Below are 14386 nucleotides of genomic sequence, written 5' to 3' on the forward strand. Positions count from 1 at the left end.
CTGTCACCGATTACAAAATGGCCGGTGTTCACGTTTCAATGTGGCTAAGGCAAGGTCACCGCTGCGTTTGGACAAAAGCAGCTGCTCTTCACAGAAATGCCCATCAATTATTCTCAGTATGTCAGTGTCAACATATCTGCCTCACAATGCAGCCGTCCAGTTCATTACACGAGTCTCACCCATGCTATCGACTTACAGTAGGAGAGCCATCTTCGTGTTTGCCAGTTTCCACTGTATGACCCCCCCAAGCCTCAAACTGTGCAAACATGCCCAAATGTCACATAAGCATTCCGGTGCCATTAACACTAATAAAAACCCAATGAGGTACAACAATCCTGTCATCTAGATTTCTGCTCTTGCATAATCTATGGAAGATCTACAAGTCAGCTTGTTCTCAACGTAGTGATTTGCTCAAGGCCACAAGCATAATTTATAGGGAGAGGAAGCCAGACACAACTGCTTCCAGTAACAAAGATCTTTCCAGAAATTATTCTACATGTCTAGGGCTGATGAATATTCGCTAACACCTGTAAACACTTACATGTAATGTACCCCAACCTCTCGAACACACACAAGCTTGCCGTTTAGTCACATTCCTGTGATTCAAACCTTGAAGTGCATGAACAGCAGAAGCAGTCTAAACATGTTTATAACGGGTGGATGAAGGGAACAGAAAAACACAGCGCTTGCACTTTTAGTCATCTAAAATAGACTCAACTGAGCTAATGACACTGGTACAGTAAGCTTTCTAATACTGTCAAGCATAAAGTGAATTTGTGGCTGCAGAATGTTTTACATATTGTCTATTTTTCAATAATCTAGTAACAGTTCAAAAATGGAAGAAAAAGCTTCACATTATGTAACTCAAGTTAAAAAGACAAAATGGTAATTCATTATATGTCTATAGAAGCACATCGAAAGCTACTGTATAACAGTTGATATTTGCACAGTTGAATGCAGCAACATAGCTTGACAACTGCAAACAACCTACAGTTACAACATCTACTATAACTGCATTGCAGAGCAGAGACTAAGTTTTGCTTGGTATTGTTTTCCCAGTTGCACTGCAGATATATAGTGGTATAAACAGTATAACAGAATCTCTACAATAAATGCATACTCTCACACAGTACATAGCGCCTCATCTCTTATACCCTATCTTCAGCTACACTTACATTTCTTTTTAGGAGCACTTGGGCCTTTTTTTAAATGGCATTTTTACTAACTTTATAAAATGTGTCATCTTGTGTGTCAAATTCATACATTTATATTTATAAATTGAGTTAGAATAATAAGACACAATCAGGAAGAATAAGTTACCAATCAAACGAAATCAGTATCAACAAAATTCATCTTTCACTGCAGAGGTGGCTAGAAGAACAAAAGAGGTGGCATTTAGGTGTATTTACAGACTGTTTAATGAGTCTCAGAAGTGGCATGAATGCATTTAAATTCATGATAATGTTTTAAATAGAAAGTTTTGAATATAGAAATATTAAATGATACTAAAACCGCCAGTAGGGGGAGGCAAGTCACTATCTTTGTCAATGAATCATTCATTCAAATGATTCATTCAAACAGCTGATTCATTCAGGAACAAAGCAAGCGGCTGTCTATAATATGAATGGGTCATTGAATCATTGACTCACTAGATTAGTTTGGAAACTCGGATTCATTTATAAACGAAACACTGTTTGCTCAGAGATGCACAGTGGTTCAGCTGTGATTTTGTTTGAAGCTATTTTCGTTGACGAAGTTCCTAAGTCACTTAATATTAACCATATTTATTGAATTGCTGTATAAAATCAATATTACATTTGCAAACTCCCTTTATAATATCAAAAAGCTGTCACTCGTCTCAAGTTCATCGTGATCTCACAAACTTCCGTTATATATAATCAACGAAGTTGTCGACACTGCACAATGAATCTCTTATTTACATCGTGTCTGGCTCGCTTGCAGTTAGGGATGGGTACAGAGCTAAATTATGAAAGATCATAGCATCAATAAGCTCCGACGTTGACGGTTCTGCTTTGGGTAATGGTGAAATTAAGAAAACATTCTTCTATTTAATATTGCTACATAAATTTCTTGCAAATTTTATCTTACCAACCATTTCTAATTTGCAATGATATTATGTAATTCTTTTGCTTTACTTCTACAAAATAAACATTTACAAATACATAAAGATCTTTCATTTTAATTAATGTTTGTGGGAACTTCCCGCATTATAATGGCAGAACTTGCAGGAAAGAGTAAAATTATGTGAAATTCAGGCCCTGTAAAACACAGCAATGTTTAACAGACCAGTTTCAGAGACGAGGCAGATATACTAGGAGTTCAAATCACCAACATAAAACTTTTTAATTAAATGTTGCTAATAAGTTTAACCTGTTTATATCACTGCTGACAAACACCTTATGGAGGTGGTCTAACTAGTTTTACATAACCCAAACCAGAAGAGCTGGTTAGGTATGAGGCCATCTGATAAGCTCAAAATATTGAGTAAAGATGGTACAGGCCAGTGTCAGCAGTTGATAGTGATCAGTCCTCAGTTTGACTGACTCAAATTAGGCAAACACAATATTGCTACAAGCATTTCTTGGTATGACGTCTGAGTGAGCTTCTTACTGTGTGTCCTCTGAGACTGAAAGGAATCTAGGTCAGGGACTGAGGGTTACAGGGATGACAGCACCACAGGCGAGGGAAATTTTTAATGGTAAATGTGTGAATATGAAACAAACATTAAGTGTTGCTTTATAGTTGCTAGGGTTTCTGGTGGTTTATTACTAGCGAATCAAAAAAGCCCATTCAAATTGCTTGGAAAAGTGAAAGTAGAATCACACCTCTCTACGCTATGTCGAATGAGATATTCATGTCCGGACCACAAATCATGCCAAATGTGTTATGCATTGAATTTTAAAACTTATGGTTAAGGGTTTGCACAAAATAGCAATATTAATAGTGATGCTTCCCTTAAAAATAACCCAACATCACACATGGCTCCACAGTCAATCACCAAAACCATAAGGCAGAACTCTATGCAAGCTGCCCAATGAAAACAGGAAATGAAGGCAGAAGAGACAGGAAGTGCCCGCAGGATGTTGTGTCAATACTTTATACACGGCAGATGAAAGGACAGTATGGGGGAGGTGGTTAAAAAGAGTAGGGGGACCGGTTTCATCAGCCACAATGATGAACGAAGTCATCCACGGAGCACTTGAGGGTTTTGCTCAGAGAAAATGTAGATTGGTAATGTATATCTGAGCTTCTCAAGCACAGAGGCAGTGTGAACGCAGGCCACGCTTCACCTCTTCAGAAAGCTAGGGCAGCAGCACCGCTGGGAGATGTGGTAATAAAACCCAGGCAAAACAGACGCTGACAATTCAGGAACCACCAGATCTGATATATACGGTGAAATCACAATAGTGAATAATTCATAAGAGCGCTGCATGACAGAAAATGAAATACTACTACCAAAAAACAAACAAAAAAAAACATATTCCTCCCTCTAGGAATATGAGTAACGCTCTATGGCTTGGCCGTACGAAGGCCAAAAAACATCACTGGTCCGATCTGTTGGACAGCAGCGAATCTTTTCTGTCTGCCTACAGGAAGCAGACACGTTCTGAACGCGAGTGTGTGCGAATGTTAGCCAGAGACCAATAGCGTGTGCAAGTGTACCAGCGCACATGCCTGCCAGCGTTAGCAAGGCGTGGGCAGCAGCGGAGCAGCAAATATTACTGTCTCTTATCAGCCAACCCACTCCCTTCACCCTTATCCACAACACTCTCCCTCCACAGCTCACGTCCACCGTCTGCTGTAGCCCGCATGCCCAAAGATATCAAATCATGCAGTGCATATCCCAAAAAAAGCACCTCATAAGCCATTCGGTCTCTGTAATATCCTCTGGAAATGCATTGTTATTTGTGAGCTAAATGCACCGCCACTAGCTCTTCAGAGCAGTGGCACTGCATTCTATTTCCATGCCAAGTTCTGCTGCCTCTAATACATAATGCAGCAAAGATGTCTGCGGCCTGAGAAAGCGCAGCAGAGGTAATGAGCAAACATAGAAGATGGAGGCAGGAAGACTGTGAGATGGAGAGAAAGGATGGAGGAAGTATCCTGAGTGCTCTTGGGCCTTGTGGGTTGCTCCTGCACTACAGCTAAGTGGCACAGACGATCGCACGGTCTCCCTGAATGCAGAACGCACCCGAGAGCCCACGAGAGAGACGCAGAGAGGGAGATGTAAAAATATCAGCTGGATAAATTATGTATTTCAAATGGAATCTTGCAGAAAATGGAGGACAGAAAACACCCTCTGTGACAGGCTCCATTTTACCTTGACTTCGATACACAATCACAGTTGATGATATGGTTGATGGTTGGACTAGAAATTTTACTTGCTCTTCCAGAAACATGATATAAACAGTGTGTCTTTTTCTCTATACCGGGTTTTAAAATTAACCCTTGTGCGTCCTTATGGACAATTTTGTCTTTTTCATTTTTTTTTTTTTTGATAATTTTACCTGTGTTAATGCCAACTACATACATGTTGGCACAGGTGTGTATTTTTATTGGAATTTTACTATTTCACCCCCATTTCCTTTAATAAATGTATTTTGCTCTAGTAACACAAAATAGATCCTCTCAGGACCTTAAGGATAAAAATGTCCCCATTGCAAACCATTTAAACTGCAATTTTTAATCTGAGGGCCATTTAATTATAAAATGATGCAATCTTTGTTAATAGGCTTTCATTACATTGGCAATGCTTCAGAACGTAAATACTCGCTTTGTTCCTGTTTTCTGCTTTTGCATAATATAGAGCCAATTGGATATTTATGCAGCTATAATTCTGTGGATGTCAGAGGGTGGTTTATGTGTGTGCAATAAAAAATTGTGCGTGCGTGTAATATTTGAGAGAGAAAAAGTCTACTGCAAATCACAAATCCAAAATTGGTACTGCGCCCAAACAAAATCTTACTGAAAGCTCATTTTTTTGAGATATCAACCTCAAATTTGGAACAGAACTTGTTTAGATTTATGGCTTTGATTTTCTAGCAGTTCAACATGTTTCATAAAATATATATTTTATTTAAAATAATAACAACAATATCAACAATAATAACTTAAGTCTGTGCTCCCAAGCTTTAAATATTTATGATTATAAATCATTACAATTTTATATTTAAGTTTTTCCACTTAGTGTAAATTAAAAATTAAGTTAGGTTGTTTTATAAAATACCAAAACAGTTTAGATTTATAATCATCAGTTAGTGGAAGTTAGTATTGGCCAAAATTTCAAAATCAGTGCATCCAATTTCCTTCCCATCTCAGCTGTTCTCATGCTATTCTTAGGTTTGCTTTCTTTGGGGAACCACGTCTAGCTCAATGCAGCCTAATAAACAATACTCTGTCTCCATCTGCAACGTCTTCCTTTCCATTTCATTCAGGCCAGGAATGAGTTGATAATGGCTTTCGTAGTAACTGCAAACGCTTCATAATTAAAAAGCTCCCATTGCAGTAAAACGTTAAATGTGCGTCCAACTTTCAGAAGCAGCCGGAAGGGTATTAGTGTGAGCTCATTGCGGTAATAGAACAAAGATCTAACTAGTCCTGTCCTGGAAACCTTCCAACTGGGGGAGGAGACCATGGAGAGAACAGCTCAACTACATCAAAACGTCCCAGTAAGGGTGCATGAGGTGGAACACGGCCAAGAGCTGGACGGATTCCATTAGGAACAGACAATGATGCAGCATAAAAACATGCAACAAAATCCAAGCTACCTTCACAGAGGTTTTAGCACGGATTTGAAAAATTTGAGAACAGAGTGGAATATTCAATGGGTATTAATAGATAAAACAAATGCAAACGCCACACTTCACTTCAGTGTTTAAAGCAAAATGGACACAGAAAGAGCAACACTGAGACAGGCCAATCAAAGAATGGACATGACCACACCCCCTATTAGCATTACAATGAGCACTCCAGGCATTGTCTGATGAGAGAGAAAATGGGCAAGATTTCACGCCTTACAGCCACGTCTCAAAAGGGGAGGAGGGGGTGTTCTGCCAACGGCTTGCTAAAAGGTTACAGCCTCGACTGCAGAAAAAACAGCCATAAAATAAACCACACAACCCAAAATACATCCAAACTCCTGTCTTTCTAAACAAGTTAAACACACAACAAATGGAAAAGTAAAACTAATAATTTGACCCTACAATCAATGTTAAAAATAGCCACATTGCAGCATAAATGTGCAGCTTGCTGAAAACTTCCAGTTAGGATCAGATTAAACACTTGAACTACATCAAACGATCCCCATAAACAAAAAAGAGTATGAAATCTCACCCTTCTCGGCATGTCATATCCAACAAATTTCCAATTACTGGACTACCAGTTTCTCCATCAGCACTTCTGTCATTCCAGCACAGTACTGAAGAAAAACAACAACAGTAGCCCACACACTTCCTGTTACCCATAGTTCTGTGCTGCAAGCCGGCCCAGCCCCCTTACCAGAGTCAGAATCTTTCTGATCTCCATTGGCTCCGACGGTGAAGGGCAGCTTCCTCTTAGGAGCTTTCTCTTTCATCTCTTTGACACCATCGCTGCGGTCCAATTTAGGAGTCTTGTTTGACGAGCCTTTGTCTTTATCCTAGAGGAACATGGGAAACAGTGTAAGTTTGGCAAATGATTCAGCTCAGAGTAAGAGCTCATAACAGTGCTCTAGGACAAATATTGCTGTCTCAAAGAATAAATGTAGAAGATACAACTACGTAAGTTTTTATACAATTTAAGGGTTAAAAAGGAAAAAAGTATGTTTTAGATGCTGTAGGACACATTTCTGTATTTCAAAGTTAGCGCATTTTACAATTTAAACAGATTATTATACATTTATGGACAAAATCAATATTCTTTGCTGCACAGTGAAACGATTAAAGGGTTAATTCACCCAAAAATTAAAATTCTGTCATTAATTACTCACCCTTATGTTGTTCCAAATGCTGTAAGACATTAGTTCATCTTCTGAACACAAATTACGATATTTTTAATGAAGTCTGGGAGCTTTCTGTCCCTCCATTGACAGTCTATGCAACTACCTCTTTCAAGCCCCAAAAAGGTAGTAAAGACATCATTAAAGTAATCCATGTGACTCCAGTGGTTTAACCTCAAAGTTACGAAGCAAAGCGAGCGTTGTGTTTACTACATAATTTACCTTAACACATAATTTGAAAATTTCTCCGACACGCATTGTCTGTTCTCGTGTCAACACAACACACACGTCGTGATGCTCTCGTGAACGCATGTTGGAGAATAATATTTTGTAAATAAAGTGGTAAATTGAGGTTCATAACGTTGAGGTTAAAGCACTGGAGTCACATGATTACTTTTATGATGTCTTTACTATCTTTCTGGGGCTTGAAAGTGGTAGTTGCGTTGGATCTCCATGGAGGGACAGAAATCTCTCAGATTTCATTAAAAAGATCTTCATTTGTGTTCCGAAGACGGACGAAAGTCTTACGGCTTTGGAATGACACAAGGGTGATTAATGACAGAATTTTCATTTTCTGGGTGAACTAATTTCACCATTAAAGTGCTGAGACAAGGGAACATTGCGTGTATTTTTACAAAAGATTGCCTGAAGAGAATTACACAGTAGATATACTGTGTGATAGATACTTTGAAATTTGAGGAGGGGTCTGAAACAGTTCCAGACCTTTCACATCAACAACTGGAACCCATCAGAAACCCCCACCATCTTCAAAGCCGCACACACCCATTCCTGCCAAAAGCCCACCATTAAAGGCATTCAATATTCAGATCTCAAATACAAAAACTCCTTCTAGACTACAAACACATACATCAGGCACATCACATACAGTGTAGTTTCATACTGCCTGTGGTTTCTTTCTTCTTTAGAACTAGGCCAATTTTCCAAGCTGATTGGGGGGTAACAACCGTGGAATGGATTTAATATGGTAAAATGTATTAAATGGAGCTGAGAGTACCTGAACTTTGTAACTGAAAGTATTATGAAAAAAAAATTGTGCCTACAATGGAAAAGAAATGGAGATTTTAAAGGATTAGTTCAATAAGTTTTACTCCCCTTCAAGCCATCCTAGGAGTATATGACGACTTTCTTCTTTCTGATGAACACAATCTGAGTTAAATTAATAAATATACTGATGCATCCAAGCTTTATAATGCCAATGAACGGGACCAACGAGTATGAAGCTCAAGAAAGTGCATCCATCCAAAGCAAAACATACTCCACACAGCTCTGGGGGGTTAATAAAGGCCTTCTGAAGAGAAGCGATGCTTTTGTGTAAAAAACAAACAAACATTAAGTTAAAGTAAAATATCTAGCTTCCGGCAGACCACCTTCCATTTCAACTTACGAAATAAGCGCAAGCGTTATTTCTAAAGTTGAACACGGAAGTTGTAGGACGTAGTGTAAGCATTTTGAACTGCGAGGGACGTTACACTTTCTTCGTAAGTTGAATACGGAAGGCGATCTGACGGAAGCTAGATATTTTACTTTATAACTTGTTAAATATGGATTTTTTCCTTACACAAACGCATCGCTTCAGAAGGCCTTTATTAACCCCCTAGAGCCGTGTGGAGTACGTTTATGATGGATGGATGCACTTTCTTGAGCTTCTTAGCTTGGATGCGTCAGGATATTTATTAATATAACTACGATTGTGTTCATCAGAAAGAATAAAGTCAAATACACTTTGGATAGCTTGAGGGCGAGTAAATCTTGGGCTAATTTTCATTTTAAAGTGAACTAATCCTTTAACCAAATATCTTCATGAGAACACATGTGGTTGTACAAATAATAACTCCATAAATGTGCGTGAGCAGTCGGCTGATTGTTGAGAGAGGAAGTGAGACTGGAGCAGCTGGGGCTGTGTCTGCTACTGGCAGTGCTAATGAAGGCTAATTAAAGAGCTCTTAGAGCAGTGATAAAGCTAAAGCTGAATGCAGTGTGGAGCTGTTTCTGCTGTGAGAGCCTCTGCGTCCAGCCCACTTCCCCCTCTGTCATGGGACTATGATGTCATCCACGTGCAAACACACACACACACACACACACACACACACACACACACACACAGTAACTATCTGCCCCCAAGAACTGAGCTCAAAGACTCACTCTCAGAGCGAGCCAGAGACCGTGAGCGAGAGATAGATGAGAGCAGGATTTCTTGCAGCACGTAAAGAAACCAAAGCTAAATCAAGTAAAAAACTGTTTCACTGCTTTTCTCTAAAACCATCTGTGTGAGCAGCCCTGTTTACTTACTGGTCTCTTAGCAATGCTTTCACTCTTTCTCGCTCACGCGCTCGCTCCCTCCCCCTCGCAGAGTCTGATGCAATACTACACAGAATGATGTACATACACACACCATCTGGGCCATATACTCTTCACTAACTCTGGCTGGTCTTGCACCAAAACACTGACCCTCAGATTCAAAAACACTCACAAAAAGAAAAGCGCCTCTATTTATATATTGTTTGCCATACTGAATTTCTACAGTGCTTTCATTCAAAATGCAGTAGAATACAACCTTCTACCACACTTCTTTATTCCTTTTTTGTATACTGAGTGTATACTGAGTGCTGCTGGTCTTGTTGTTTTGTCTGCATTCATGAATCCTGGGATAGACGCCAATGAATCTCATTAATCTCCATGTTGAACAACCTCAAGATGGCTAAACCTCTTAACTAAGGATTGCCATATTCTCACTGTTTTGCCTATGTGAGAGTAAAGGGTGGTGTGTTTATATTATAGCTGTTGAGTTATGAAACAGATCAAAATCAGGCATACTCAAGCAGACTCGGCACACAAAAGTATGAGTAAAAAGCATGTGCTGTACGGTAAACAGTATTAGAGGACACAATCTATGTCAATTTACTTTTTTGTTGTGAGTTTGTGTTGCTTACAACATTCATCTGGGAGCGCAATGTGCGCCATTTCATCAGATTTGTAAGGTAAATCATTTATTTAAACCTACGCCAACACCGGAGAATACATCAATATGTTTCTAAATATGCGAACTGTTCATCGCGATTTCCAAATAAAAGTTTAAAACTTCGCTCTGAGTTTGCATGTTTTGATGTCCACATGTTCTTGTTCAAGAAATATCAGTGGCTATATCATTTCTATTGTAAAGAAGTAGACAAATATTAAAGATTAAGTAAACATTTGAAATAAATGCCATTTGGCCAATATTAAACAAGGATTTGATCTGCTGTAAAGTGTAACAATCACCAGGCCGTTGGCGCCTTCTGTAGGCATTTGTTATAATATATAATAATGTACATAAGATGATTGTTTATATTATGTATTTTAACAGTGTTGTTCACTAAAACCATATGATTACTTGCTTTTGATACTTTGAACCAAATATTATTGCCTCGTTATTATATATGTATTTTAAGTAATTTTAATGGCTTAGGTCTTTTTCTACAAAAAAATCCAATTACTCGATTAATCGCCAAAATAATCGACCGATTATTCGATTACCAAAATAATCGTTAGTAATGATTATTATACCTTTACACAACGGCACACACTGCATAAAGGTCCTAGATAATTTTCACAACTCAGATATTTAAATAAACATAAGTACTAGTAACAAAAATTTTGAGTTTGTAAAATATACACTGATGTCTATGGAAGCTGCAGTAATAATCCTTTCCATTATAATTGGACGTTATACTCATATCAGATACGTATTACATACTGTGAGTAAGGCAAGCAACTATAAAGTTTACCCTGTTCTTCTCCCAATTCACCGGACACTTACATCCATCTGTGTATTTCGAAAGAAGTGGAAGAATTCAAGTGTAAATCCGACAGATTTATTCTCCTGACCGCGGCATAAACAAACATGGTGCACGCATATATCTCAACTACTAACGCGAACATTATAAAGGTGCTTGCACAACAAAACATTCACTTACACATATGGCTTAAAAATAAATAGCAATAACACAAAAATTGATTCAAGTATGAAAAACAAGTAATCGTATGGTTTTATTGAACAAAACTGTCAAAATACATAATGTATTGAATTGTACAACTAATGTTCTTTATGTATTAACAAATGCCTGCAGAGGGCGCCAGTGGCCTGACGATTATTTTTACACTCTAAACACGATCTAATCCTTGTTTAATATTGGCTTACAACATTTATTTCAACTGTCCAATTAATCTTTAATATTTGGCCATTTCTTTACGACAGAAATGCTACAACCACTGTAATTTCTTGAACAAGAACATGTGGACTTAAACGAGGGCTTAAGCTTATATTTTGAAATCACGACGAACAGTTAGCACAGTCGAGACATACTGTATAATGTATTCTCCTGCGTTTGCTAAGGTTTATAGATGACTTATCTTACAAATCTGATTAAATGTCGCACATTGCGTTTCCAGATGAACATTAAAAGCAATCCAAACTCACAGTTTGAAACGCGCCACTCATGTAAATAACAGTTCACATGAAGCTGCATTTACTGTGAATGGAGCCACATGAGACGCACGTGGATAACCTACACGTATGTAAATAATTACAGTGCATATTAAACCTGCAGCACATATCTTTAATTAATTCACAGCCTTTGTAAAGTCACAATAGCATTATGCTTTATTATGATTTTTAAATGGGTTTAATATCGTGCAGCCTTTGAAAACGGTCTAATAATGCGTTTCATGGATTCTCGTCCATGGAAAGCGCCACTTCTGGTATTTTATCGGTTACTCGACACGGGCAAATTGAAATCGAGGATTTTTTAAAATCGAGAATTCGAATTTAATTGAGGAATTGTTATAGCCCTAGTGTTTTGTATCCCTTGTCACAGTCTTGTTTTCATTCCTGTCAAAAATGTAATCTGGCGCTACCTTAAAGGCCCGTTAACACCAAGAACGATAACTATAATAATAAAGATACAGTTCTAAAAATCGTTCTAAATATAGAAGAATACCAGTGTTCATAGAACAGCTATAACGATACAGAGGAATGACATCGTTGGGATAAGTTGCAGAACAGATGTTGAACAATAAACAGAGCCAAATTTGACAGCCAATCAGAATCCATTCGAATTTAAGGGCTCACACATTTAAAATGGCAGACAACATTTCAAAGAAGTTAATCGCTGAGGTCCAGTGAAAGCCACCACTGTTTGACAAGTCAAACCCCCTTTTCAAGGACACTTTAAAGAAAATGGATATATGGAAAACAATCAGTCATACCCTCAGAATAAATGGTGAGAAGTATTAACGATGAGATCATTATGCCAGGCTAGCAAACAGTGTAACAAAATTACCTCAGGTATCCAGAACTAGTTTCGACAACATTGTCTTGCTTCCTTTAAAGTTGCAGTGAAAAAGACAAGGCGTTGTTTTTATTCCACTATATTGACTTCGTCAGCTAAATTCACTGTTAGATTAGATCGATTACACTAGCTATTCACTCCAAACATAGCATGCTGAGGACATCTGCTGGTTAAAGCCATGTAAATGCAACAAGAACAGCAAAAACATGTTGTACACGTTGAAACCACAGCGTGTGAGCTTACAATAAACAGACCATTATCGTTAATTGGTGTGAACGCAAATGTAGTTATCGTTCTTGGCGTGAACGGGCCTTCAAGTCTACAAATGTAGAGTGATTAGTTAGGATGACCATCTATTGACTGTAAATATTACTAAAATGTTTAGATTGTTTAAAATCAAATAAAAGATGTCCATTCTTAGTTTGTTCGAATGCTGAAGTGAGCACACCAACACAGCAATGTGCATGTACCTCTTACGACAAGACTTGGGATAAACCTTTTTCAATGGGTTGCTACTTAACAGCTTAGAAAGGTTATAAGAGGTTATACCAGCAGAGAGAGCGTGTGTGAAGATATAAAAGCCATTTTCCTTACCTTCTTCCCACCCTGCTTTTCCACCATGTCGGTGTTGAGTGGGAAGTCCTCCAGCTGGGGGGTTTTAGAACCCCCACCCTTGGGCATCGTTCAGCTATTGCCACGCCAAACCTCATTCACGCTTCCATCGCATCGTCATCGACCGTCTGTGAGACAGAGTAAAGAGGAGGGAAGGACACATTAGCTCCTTAACAAGCTCCTTAACACACAAAGTATTTTTTCCCATTTTTAGTTCATTTGTCCATTTTCAAAGCTCTTAAACGCAATAGATCGTAAACAAATAGCATTTAGAAATATCTTTTTTTGGAAGAACTGAGAAATTACATCTGGTAATGTTCCATATACAACCAATCAATCTATTAGATGGATGTGAGAACAATGGTAAAAACTGTAAAAAGTAGTAAAAAATGTCAACTAGAGTTGTCACAATTACAAAATCGCCTGACCAGAGCACACTACAAATTACAATCATAATGGCATCTGGTTGAATTTTATTTTCACTTCTCGTTTGTGTAATAAACATTTCTGGCATTTATAAATTACCATATAAATCTAATGACATGCTATGGCAGAGGAGATGACAGCATTTCCCAGATTTTGAATGAGGGGCACATTAAAAAAACCATTGTTAATTACACACAGAAACTCAAAGGTCTCCATGCGAAAGAGACTCGGGGGTTTAAACAGAACGTCTTAACGTCACATGAAAATTAATAACTTCAGGCATAAATAGTACTACTTCATACATCTTTTTTCAATATTCTCAAACAAAATTATATTACTCTGTGATCAAAAAACTCTTCCTTCTGAATGAATACTAAAGCTTTAAAAAAAGAAAATCCCACATTTTGTTTCCAAGTTCATAAATTACTTTTTGTAACTGACATGAACACAATCCTTAATTTCCATAAAATCAGTCACCAGCACAATTAATTAACAGTCAAAGTTTTGTATACAGCCATATTGCCAACAAATTGCATCATTCAAGTCTTCCATTGTGAGGATAAGGTAGACCTGTTCATCTGATAACACTGATCTGCAATCTGTTGTAGATAACCATTAAGCAACCTAAATGATGGAATCTTTTCATAAGGATAAACGACACATTCAATATATGTTTTGAATGCAACACCAACACGGTCGCAGAATTTGGATCGTTCCCCAGAATGTATTTGATCCAGTGAAGCAAGAAAACAATTATGGAGGCCAAGATTTTTTTTTATGTAGTCTGGCTTTGACTGCATTTCCATACACCCCAGGTATTTGCAAATTTAGGCAAAACCTTAAATTACCAATATAATTCAGTACATTTCTGGAATACTCGTTTACAATCCGAAAAAAAAAAAAAAAAAAAAAAAAAAATCAAGCATGGTGATTCTAAAGCTAATAAACAAAACAGCAACCCGGACACAGTCACGTACACAGATCACAGCTACCGGCAAAACGA

At 37.9% G+C, this 14386-nt stretch overlaps 1 protein-coding gene across 5 annotated transcripts in view; it reads right to left on the reverse strand.

Annotated features, from left to right (window-relative positions):
- ankrd11 (ankyrin repeat domain 11) overlaps window positions 1–14386 on the reverse strand; it is a 120545-nt gene that overhangs the window by 18108 nt on the left and 88051 nt on the right. For all 5 annotated transcript variants that reach the window (XM_051901051.1, XM_051901049.1, XM_051901050.1 and 2 more), the window contains 2 exons: window positions 12940–13085; window positions 6520–6658 (listed from right to left, as the gene is read on the reverse strand). In XM_051901051.1, coding sequence (XP_051757011.1) covers window positions 6520–6658; window positions 12940–13026 — 226 coding nt within the window. In that variant the 5' untranslated portion in view covers window positions 13027–13085. The remainder of the gene's footprint in view (window positions 1–6519; window positions 6659–12939; window positions 13086–14386) is intronic.

This window comes from Ctenopharyngodon idella, chromosome 7 (assembly GCF_019924925.1).
Source record: "Ctenopharyngodon idella isolate HZGC_01 chromosome 7, HZGC01, whole genome shotgun sequence".
In the NCBI taxonomy this organism is placed as follows: Eukaryota; Metazoa; Chordata; class Actinopteri; order Cypriniformes; family Xenocyprididae; genus Ctenopharyngodon; species Ctenopharyngodon idella.